This window comes from Phalaenopsis equestris, unplaced genomic scaffold (genome assembly GCF_001263595.1).
Source record: "Phalaenopsis equestris unplaced genomic scaffold, ASM126359v1 Scaffold000058, whole genome shotgun sequence".
Taxonomy (NCBI): Eukaryota; Viridiplantae; Streptophyta; class Magnoliopsida; order Asparagales; family Orchidaceae; genus Phalaenopsis; species Phalaenopsis equestris.
Window position 1 is genome coordinate 108,038 of NW_018164500.1, and position 11,210 is coordinate 119,247.

The window sequence follows — 11,210 nt, forward strand, 5'->3', positions numbered from 1 at the left end:
TATGACCATGATGTAAAGAAAAATATAAATTTGTTAACTAGTGTCCACCGCTTACATTTACGTTGCTCTGGGTTGGGCGATATCTGTAAAAGTTAAAAAGAAAAAAAAAGTACGAAATGGACGGTAGCAAAGTAGTTAAGAAAGGCTGGCAGACAATGAACCTAAGTAGTGTCACAAGAGTTGCACTGAATCCATTGAAGTGAGAACTCATGGGACCTGCCAATTAATTGTTATGAAACATTTGTCAGAGAGAAAAATATAAGCAGTTGAGAGAGAGAGAGAGAGAGAGAGAGAGAGAGAGAGAGAGAGGGAGGGAGGGGGCGGTGCAAGTTAAAGTCACATGGAAGCAATGTCTTACCATTTGCAACGAAGCAAACAGTAGACGATCCCATGTGCCCATATGGGCACTTACAAGTGGATGCCCTCACATTTATAAAATCCCCCTTCACCGCTGCCCTTAATTTCCTCTTCCAGGCCCTACCACCACTGTTTCTATTTTTATTTATCATTTCTTTACAAAACCTAAATGGAAATAATAAGTTAAAATAACAATTATAAATTTTAAATAATGGACCAAGCAAAAGGAGGTAGTTCATCATCAGCAGTTTCCGATTGCGAGCTCTCATGCTTCCGGGCTAACGGCCGTCACGTGGCCACGCCCTTTCTGTCCACGTGGACTCCACATTTCGCGGGAGCGGGATTCCGGTTAAGTAATGCAAACGGCAACCATATAATTACTGTATAATACGACAAATGAAGCGATTAAGAGGAGATTAGGAAGCTTCCGACCGCGAGGACAGGGAGTGAGACGAGCGATATGCAAACAGAAAGGGAGCAGCATCTTTTTAGATCGTACTACCGAACCAAAGCCATATCTTAAGTTTAATTAAGATTAAAAAAACTAATTAAAATAAAGGTTTGTGGAGATCTCTTCCCCCCTTCGCGACACTCGGAGCACAGAAAATCAAAATGAGGCGCTATGGCAAGTGGGCTCTGCTGCAACATGTACGGCGGCCCATGGACTGTTCCCCTTTATGGTCCGAGTAGGGCCCGCTACAGGGAACATGAAAGCCTGCGGTAGCAAGTAGGGACTCTGAGATCTTCTTGATATACGTACAATCGCCGAGTCGCTTCTTCCATTCCTCACCTCCTGCCTTTAAAAGCCCCTCTATAAAGGCCCCTCTTTCTTTCCATTTATTCCTCTCTCATTCTCGCCCTCTAAGCCTTAAGCTTATAAAGGCCCCTCTTTCTTTCCTTTTATTCCTCTCTCATTCTCGCCCTCTAAGCCTTAAGAGCATTAGAAAGTAAGAAGAAGACGACCTCAAAAACAGAACATGTCGAGCAGAAGGAGCAGAATAACAGAGGATGAGATCAATGAGCTCATCTCGAAGCTCCAATCCCTCCTCCCTGAGTCCCGGCGCCGCTCTGTAGGCCGGGTAAAGCATCTTAACTCATCCTTTACGGCCCAGTCTTATCTGCTAGAGGCTGGTTACCACAGGTTTTAAGTTGAGCCCAAGAAAAACTAAAAATTGTTCCTGATATATTTTGCCTTGTGATGAAAAGACAAAATGTGGAAGTTCAAGTGCTTAATATTAGAAAACATTTTAAGAAGGCAAAATTGTTGTTCACTTATTCTTTTCTTATTTTAATCATTTATCTTCAAATTTTTATTTCTTTTAATTTATTTATCTTGATGATTTCTTTTGGAGTTTAATATAACACTAATGACAAACCTAAAAGCTAAAATTAATAGTAGAAGTTCATTTTTAGCCAATTAAGAACTCTTAGATTATTCTCGCTCTCGAGTACTGATTTCAACGATATCCACCTTTTTTCAAAGTAACTGACGAAATGTAGGCGACAATTACAGGCCTCGGCAGCAAAGCTACTCAAAGAGACCTGCAACTATATCAAAAGCTTGCATCGGGAGGTGGACGACCTGAGCGACCGGCTGTCCGGGCTGATGGCCACCATGGACACCAACAGCGCCGAGGCGGAAATCGTGCGCAGCCTCCTCCAATCTTGAACTTCGGAGCGCTCTCTTCTGGATAACTTAACTAGGTTTTAATAATTAAGTAGTTAGAAGCAAGGAACTTGAGGTTCCGGCTAATGATTCCATTGTACATTTTCATTTCGGGGTTTAGCTCGAGTTGTTCTCTCTTCTCCCCCACCGCCATGTGACGGCAACCGAGCAACCTCTTAATTTCCCCACTACTACTTGTATTTTACATAAATCAATGTAGACTGCTTTGACCGGTCTTCTCCATGATGGTTTACGGTCTATTAATTCATGGAACCTCGGGTCATTTTCTATCTTTTAACATCTTTATTCATCGTCGTACACATGTGAAGGGATTGATAACATGGGCCGGCTCTTTATGAAAACTGCCGCGCCGGAGCAGAATACGAGCCTGCGCTTCGGGTGGGGGCGTTTTAAGGCTGGGGGCAATGTCGCGGGGTCCAGGTGCTGCGGGCAGGCGGAGCCGCAGAACGTGACGGGCGGTGGCTGGAGCACCCTTGGGCCCCCGGTGAGGTAAGATGGTCCCCATCCGCGCGCGCGCGCGCGCTCCGCTTGGTTGGTCTTGATGCGAATCATGCGAGCTGCGTGTGTACGTTTTGCTTTCCCGAAATGCCCCTGCTTCACCTCCGGTTACTGAAAAATGTACAGCAAAGGGTACCGCTGAAAACAGTATAATAATCAGCAGTATAATTTTCAAACTGTATTGGACCATTGTAGGTTGAATATTCACGACATTTTTAATAGACCTTTACAAGTAAAAATAATTTTTTAAATAAATTTTCTACATAATATTTTAACCAATACAAAATCTTTTTATGTTTTTTCTTTAATAATCAAATTAATCGATGCACTGCAGAACTTGCTCCACAGCTGCATTTAAGGCTCTGTTTGGCGCAACAATGCGGTGGTGGCAGGCACGATAACATTGTTTTAGCTGTTTTCATAAATTGTATTTTGGCAATTTTTTTCAAAAAACTACAGTTAAAACTCACTCCTTACTAGATGCGGTGGAAGCTTTTTTAGCTGTGGTCTAATTTTTTCGAACAAAAAAAAATTTGAAATAGTCACCACAACTTTTTTTAATAACAGATTATTTCTCAACAACTTTACAACAACTACTTAATAATCTGCCCCCAAAGGAATCTAAAATAAAATAAAAGCTAAATTACAACAGATATGTGTACTGTTTTATATACTCCCTGCTGATATCTTGTGAGGCGATTGTGGCTTCTGCCCTTCCTTTAACGTTAGCCCTCGCCTGGCACGTCCCAAAAGAAAAAAGCTGGCCTCCGAAAAACATACAAGTTGTCTAATGGAGATCTTTGGTTTCATTTAAAAAAAATTTTGGGTTCAAAATTTGCATATATATGATGTGCTTGTAATTAAACTCACTAATGGCCGGCGGCCTGACAATAAATTGCATTTTTACCCAAGTTTCAATGATTTCGCCAACATTTTTCTTTCGGCAATTAAGATTCCTCAAATCAATTCGCTAACACTTGAAATCTACCAACATGGAAAGGAAGGTGAATCCTTGAAAACATATAAATTTTCGTTATTTACAAAGTAAATTTCTCCCAACAATAATATTAAAATTCAAAAGAAAATTTCAATCTATCATTTTTTAAGTCAAATCACCAATGATTTGGTCATAATGCACACAAATTATAAATATATTGCTTTGATTTTTCAGGTGGGTAATAGTTTTATACATATGAGAGATTACAATCACATGTTATAAAATTACAATAAAAAAAGTTTGAATTATTAAAATTTCAATTAAAAGGTTTGAACAAACTGAATGAGGCTAAATTTTTTTATGACAAAATAATCATTCAACCTTGAATGAAAGCTCAAACAATTCAAACGAAGAGACCAAATATCCTTCTAACAACCAAGTTGTGGACTATCGTTGACCAAGCCGGCCACAAATAGTTGAATTCAGGCTTGAACCATCTTCTGGCTATTTCCAACAATTCTTCTCCACCTGTCCCAAATAATTGAGATAATCATTATCTTATAATTCTTTAGGATCATTATCTCATAACCATCTAAATTTAGGAATATTGCAATATTGCACGACTTCCCCACCATAACCTAAAAATAATTTGATGCTGACCACTGAATTAGCATACAAAATTCAAATGTAACACAGTAACATCTCTTAAACTTAGTTGTTATAAACATGCTTACTGGTTTTGGTATGGCTGTCAACAAAGCAAATCGGTCGACTGTCTCCCTTGTCCCATTCCTCTCTTTTCTCTGCGCTTTCTCTCTTATGCAAGCAAATTGATTTTTTGTCCATTAGAAGAACTTTTTTCTACTACAAAGATACTGACACCCAAAATCTGTAGATTGCCCATTTTTCTGTTTGGCTCGAAAAGACTGATTGAGGGGTGCCCAACTGCGTAGAGAAAATTATCTGCAGAGCTAAAAATAGAAAAAGCATGCCTTTCTCATGAATAATTCTAACATATTGAAATTTAGCTAAGCAGTCTCCATCACATTTATCAAAGAGTGATATTTTCATCATCAAATTTAACTGAAATAATATCTTAGTAAGCATCTCCATGAACTTTATATATCAAAATCTTAATACTTCTTATTCAGATTAGATGATCATATTTAAAAAACACCTTAAATTTATCACAAACCCGTAAAGCTGCACAGAAGCATTGCATATACTGGCGATTTCTTAACTAATGTATTGGACTCCTATATAAAACAAATAACTGCAGTTCACATATCAATGTTAATCACAAGCTGGTATAATTATAGTATAAGCTTGATCACACCAGTTTAATTGCATAAGCTTGAACACACCATGTGTATCACTTACCCTTCAACACTAATCTAAGCTAAGTTCTCAAAATAAATTAAGCATCCATAATTACATAGAGAATAAGCATGTAGTAGAATTATAGTAAGCCTACGATGAATATATAAAGAGGAAACTAATGTTAATCATGGACTTCCTAAAAGCAAAAACCTAAATCATGGTCTTCATAAACATAAAAAAGATGATAGAGTTTTTTGCAAATTTGCGTTAGTAATTGGCCAGAACATTCATAAATAGTTTAATAATTATATTATTATCTCAGCTAGATGAAGTAGTTTGCATCTTATATTTACATGTATGTCCAAAAAGCATGTAAGTACTAGAGCTACAAGATATAATTGACAAATCATCAAACTTTTCTTTAAGATTGACATTCTCAACTTCTAGAGACCTAATACAAACATGAAAAAATATGATATCAAGATTACTACAAGTAGTACTAGATAAAGATGTGTTAGTAAATGAGAATTAAACATCAAGTTTAATTCTAAGATTTACAATTTCACTTATAAGCACCTTATTTTAGAAAGTACATGGTTCTACCGGGATTTCAATTAACCGCCATCTCACGGGAAGAAGACAAATTATTTCCAGCTTTTTCAATGTCATCTACATGAATAGAACAAGCATTGACCTTTTCATTTAACTCTTATAGTCCATGCTTGAGACACCATCATTTTCATATTTCAAAATATTTATGAGACATTTCAAAGACTTTAATTTCTTTTCAGAGCTAACAATTTTTTTTTTTATTCCTGGAAACATCAACAACAATAACAAGCCTTTATCCCATTAAGTGGGGTCGGCTACAAGAATCATTTTTCTCCATTGTGTCCTAAAAACAAGTGTCATATTTCATTTAACTCTAATAGATTAAGATCATTTTTTATACAATATGCCCAAGTCTTTTTAGGTCTAATTCTGTCTTCCTTAACATAAGTCAAACCTAAAACATCTACTCCTTAAATTCTGTCTTTCTTAACATAAGTCAAACCTAAAACATCTACTCCTTAACTGAATCATTAGATGGTCAACGTTTAATGTGACTAAACTATCTAAAACGGCTCTCTCTAATCATGTCCGCCACTGGAGCTGCACCAACCCTATCACAGATATATTCATTTCGCATTTTCTCTCTTAAGCGTCAAGCCACTCATCCACCTAAGCATCCTCATCTCAACAACACTTAACTTTGTTTTATGCTTCTCTTTTAAATGTCAACACTCTGCATCATAGAGCATTACAAGTCAGACCACCATCTTATAAAAATTTTCCTTTTAGTTTAAGTGGTGTTTTTCTATCACACAATAGGCCCGATACATTCCTCCATTTCAGCCAACCAACCTGAATTATGCTAATAACATCCCCATCTATATCACCATCACTTTGAACAATAGACCCGAAATATGTAAAACGTTCACACATTTTAATAATTTGATCACCCATAATTACAAATATGCCACTATAGCTATTATTACTACTAAAATTACATTCCATGTATTCAATTTTAGATGAACTCAAACGAAAGCCTTCAGACTCCAATGTAAATCTCCATAATTCAAGTTTTTCCTAAACTCTTTCTCTAGTCTTATTCACAAAAAGAATATCATCAGTGAAAAGCATATACCAAGGCATATCCTCCTGTAAATGTCCAGTAAAAGAATCCATAGCTAAAGCAAAAAGATATGGGCTTAAATTCGATCCCTAATGTAATCCAACTGAAATAGCAAAATACTTGGTCAATCCTCCTTCTGTGTGAACACAAGTAACAGCTCTAGTAAACATATCTTTAATGAGTTGAAGAAAAATTATATCAACACATGTCTTCTCTAGAACTCTCCAAAGGACTTCTCTTATAACCTTATCGTAAGTTTTTTTCTAAATCAACCAAATCATATCTAGATCCTCCTTATTCTCTCTGTACTTCTCCATCAAATCTCTAAATAAATATATTGCTTCCATAGTGGATCTGCCCGACATAAATCCAAACTAATTATGAGAAATCTTTGTATCACGGCTTAACTTATGTTCAATTACCCTCTACCATAATTTTAAAGTATGATACATCAACTTAAGTCTTCTATAATTTGCATACTCTTGTACAACCCCTTTATTCATAAAAATGGGGACAAAAATACTCTAGTCTTCTATAATTTGCATACTCTTGTAAAAACCCTTGATTCATAAAAATGGGGACAAAAATACTCTTCCTTCACTATTCAGGCATCTTTTTAGTTTTTAAAATAATTTTAAAGAATTTAATAAGACAAGAAACTTCCAAATCTCCTACAGATATCCACACTTAATTGGGATATCATCAAGAGATAATGATTTTCCACCTTTGATTTTCTTTAAAGCTTCCTCGACTTCATTTTAACTAATGTAACTGTAAAAATAAAATGTTTTATTATTATTAGAGATACTAAGATCACTAAAGTCGATCGTATTTTATGAAGTTTCATTGAAAAGCTTATCAAAATAGCTCACCCACCTATGTTGAATATCTTCCTTTAAGAAACACACTTTTTTATTTTTCTTTTAATACACTTTACTTGAATTAAATCTTTTTTTTTCTCTTTGTTTGGCTAGTTTATATATATATTCACCCTCTTCAGTATCTAATATATCATAAAAATCACTAAAAAAAGAAATTTAACATCACAAATTGTTCTCTTAGACTTTCTACAGGTCATCTTATATTTTTCTAAATTTTTATATTTAAACCAAATTTTACAATAACTTAGAATATTTTACTTATCTTGCACATTATTATTCCACCATCAACTATTTTTATTTATTAAAACTTTTACTTTCGATTCTCTAAGTACAACTTTTGTCACTTGTTTAATGAAACTTATTACTTAATCCCACATAGAATTCACTTCTTCATGAGCATCCCAAATCATGAAATCTTGAAGTTTAGTCATGGAAAAATTTTATTTGGCTTTTAGATTTCTCCATCTAATTTTATGACAATATTTTTTTGTGTTATTTATCTTCCACCTTTTCATCTTAAAATCTAAAACTAATAATTAATGTTGGTCTTACAATCTTTACATTTTCGATGATATCTTTTTCTCATAAGAAAATAATCAATTTGTGTTTTATTAAATCCATACTTAAAGTAATAAAACACTCATCTATTTTTTCAAATAAAACATTAGTAATAACAAAATCATATGTTAAAACAAAATCTAATATAGCCCTACCTTCTTCAATTCTACTTTCTTCATTAATCACTCCAAAATTGTAGTCATCATGAATATTTTTAAAATCTTCTATCACTCTACCAACATATCCATCAAATCTCCTATAATAAAAATTCTTTCTAGTTCATTCAAGAATTTTTCTTTTGAACCTATATCTAAACCTCCTTGAGGAACAAAAGCACTTATAACATTAAAAATTTTAGTATCAACAACCTTTAGGGCTATAAGTTTATATTCAATTCTATTAGATTTTACAACATTATCTTTCAAACCCTTAACTATAATTACATCCACATCATTTTCAGTGCGACTCCTACCTGGATACAAAAATTTAAAACATAAGTTATCAACCTCCTTAGTCTTTTCTCCAACTCATTTAGTCTCTTGAATACATAAGATATTTATGTTGCTATGAATCATAATATCACCTAATTCCATTAATTTATCACGTGAGTACCTATATTCCAAGATCCTATCAAAATTCAACGAAAAACCTCAACCCATATTTTTCAATTTTTTATCAAAATAATCATCTGGGTACTAGATTTGTAAATAACAATGTTTCAAGTGTTGTGCATGTAATTATCTGTTGTGAACCGATTGATCGTAGCCAAGCAAATCTTTTATAGATGCAAAACTTTTTCTGTTTTTGAGTTTATTACCCTTCATCCCTCTCGGTTTTATTTCCTGATCCAGCTACTTCGTATATATTCCCGCCTCAAAATTTATCTGCTACCTTGTTCTGAAGACGTGTTTCTCTCGGATGCTTCTGCAGCAGAAGTTCAACTAGAGAAGACACGTGGACATGCCTTATGACAAGTCCAGTATGGAGACCATTTGAAATTTCGTAGACAAACATGACCTTGAGAAGGATCTCGAGATGGATGACAGACTTAAGAAACACAAATACATATGAAAGATCGCAGTATTTATGATCACTTATTCACGTGCTCATTCATGTTTTCAAAATGTCAACTCAAACTCGTCAAATTTTGAGAACCGACAGAGTGGGTGACGTCCATTAAACTGAAATGCAGGGAGTTCAACCTGCTGGAGAGCACAGCAGATAACATTAATTATGAGCCTTGTGACATTTTGGAGTCTGCTGCTGAGGTGGTGGAGGAAGTTCGACAGTCAAAATTGTTGGGTCACTGTCAGTTACAACTCGACTCACCAGAGCGGCCTTGGGACTCTTTTTGGAAGGTGACTTGTCTTCCTTGTGGTATATCAGGTACATCCTATGCATGCATAAAGATAACCTAAAGAAAGCAAGAGTGTACAAGGTTATACACGCTTCAATGTTTAGCTTTGAACAAATCAATTCGTCATGGGTGAGTGGTGTGAACAAGCTCTTGGATCTGAACACTAATGCATTGGATGGGTTGAAAGTAGCTGACTATCACGCTGAGAGAGCTACAGATGGTGTTTGGATTGCCCGAATATGACCATTCTTATGAATAGTGTATCCCTACGGATGAAAAGAACTTTTGTGGACAACATTCTGCCGATAGGAACAAGGTGAGTTGGTCATGCCAGCAGTGCTTCCTGAGGTTCTCATCCATTATCGACAGACCTATACGGTGATAAATTATCTACATGTTCTCATGTTATCATGTAGTTGGAGGTATAGATTTACAACTTCGTGAAGAGAGCGGATCAAGATCAGTCCGTCGATCCCTTTAGGATTGGCATGGTTTGTGGAGATGACTTGACAGAGGAGTTAGCAGAGCCACCGCCGGACACTTAGCATGTTTCCCCAGCTCGCACTGACATAGCACAAGAATTTCTTTTAGCTGGCTTCTTAGGCACTTATGCAATTTTGTCCTCCCCATTAGGGAGGGATTTGTTCGAGCAAGCACTTTATTGATCGTCGGTCTCAATTTGCTTGGTGAGCATATTTCTTCAGCTCTTGTGGTGCATTGTAATACAGAGTTCTCTAAGCCATTTCAAGCCACCCTCGCTCGAGATTCATGACACTTTACTGTGGCACTACTACATAAATGCTTGGGTTCATTTGCACATTCGGGGAGCTTTCAGCTGCTTCAAGTATCCTCTATTCTTTTCAGAGAAACATTATCCTACTATTATGGAGCTTTCGCGGGCAACTTCCACTTTGGAAGGGGAACAGGTACATCATTTTCTCTTTGCCCCTTACCTATTGGTTGACAGGTTTTTCTTAGTACATCAACCAGATGTGCACAATATTCTAGATAAAAAAAAAGAGAAAAAGAAAAAGAAAGAAAAGAGATAAAAAAAGTGCGCCTCAAAATCCGTGCAACATCACCACTTCATGTCGATCTTAAAAGGGATAAAATTTTGTTTCCTAAACCCTCAAAATATCTATCGTGTCATGCTCAATGCATCGAGTGGAGCTCTATACACATTTTTCTTGACAAGGGGGGATGAAGCTAGCATGCGAAGCTTCGATGCAATAGGTAATTTTAAAATGCTTCAAATGTCCATTATGTCATGCTCAGTTAGCCAAGTGGAGTCTTATAAGCGTTTCTCTTATCATTGTGGGGCAAAACTTACACGTGACACACACGACATAGTCAGCAATTTGATTGTGCTTAGTTTTTATGCAATAGACATGCACAAGCTTTTCTTAGTGTGATGGGTGAATCTTGTTGCATTTGATATTTCATGTAGGTGAACACCACCATACACACTCTTCTTAGCGTGTTGAGATGAAGAATTTTAAGTCGTGGTGTAAATCACTTATATACGTCTTTCTTAACGTGGTGGGCAGCCTCAATTTCCTGAGACAACCCCCTTCACAGAGAAGACATCAAGAGACTGTCGAAATTTGGACTAAACCAGAATTTGATTTAAGTGCGGTAAAAAAACTTCTAGATTTGAAATAATTAAAGATGAAAAAATCAAAGGAAATTGAATATTTAAAAATAATGCAAAGCTTTTGGCAAATTTGGAATTTGGATCGAAATGTAATGTTTATTAAAATACTCGCAAGCTTATCACTAAGTGTGGAACAACCTTCCATGAATTTCAAAGATGATCAAAATTATTTGTGCTTGAAAGGGGTTAGGTAGAAGCTGCAATTTTGAAACAAAAGAATGTCACTATGAATGTTTATTGATCACTCGAGTGAGAGTTGAGTGCGAGCAAAGTCTAATATTTAAAA

General features: G+C 35.8%; 1 protein-coding gene and 1 long non-coding RNA gene across 2 annotated transcripts; one reads left to right on the plus strand and one right to left on the minus strand.

Annotated features, from left to right (window-relative positions):
* Positions 1-1,245: 1,245 nt before the first annotated feature.
* LOC110019477 (transcription factor ILI5) lies at positions 1,246-2,287 on the plus strand. The gene is made up of 2 exons (XM_020717144.1): positions 1,246-1,436; positions 1,871-2,287. The coding sequence occupies exons 1-2, from the start codon at positions 1,335-1,337 to the stop codon at positions 2,024-2,026; spliced, it is 258 nt and encodes an 85-aa protein (XP_020572803.1). The 5' UTR covers positions 1,246-1,334; the 3' UTR covers positions 2,027-2,287.
* Positions 2,288-3,769: 1,482 nt separating this feature from the next.
* Positions 3,770-5,004, minus strand: LOC110019479. Its single transcript, XR_002293456.1, has 2 exons — positions 4,214-5,004; positions 3,770-4,007 (listed from the first exon to the last, which is right to left on the minus strand). It is a non-coding gene; the product is annotated as an uncharacterized LOC110019479 (long non-coding RNA).
* Between the last annotated feature and the right edge of the window lie 6,206 nt (positions 5,005-11,210).

Excerpts from the sequence above, each read along its gene's own strand:
- LOC110019477 (XM_020717144.1), top strand. The coding sequence starts at position 1,335 with ATGTCGAGCAGAAGGAGCAGAATAACAGAGGATGAGATCAATGAGCTC. Across the intron at positions 1,437-1,870 it reads GGCGCCGCTCTGTAGGCCGG|GCCTCGGCAGCAAAGCTACT; the intron begins GTAAAGCATCTT and ends CGACAATTACAG.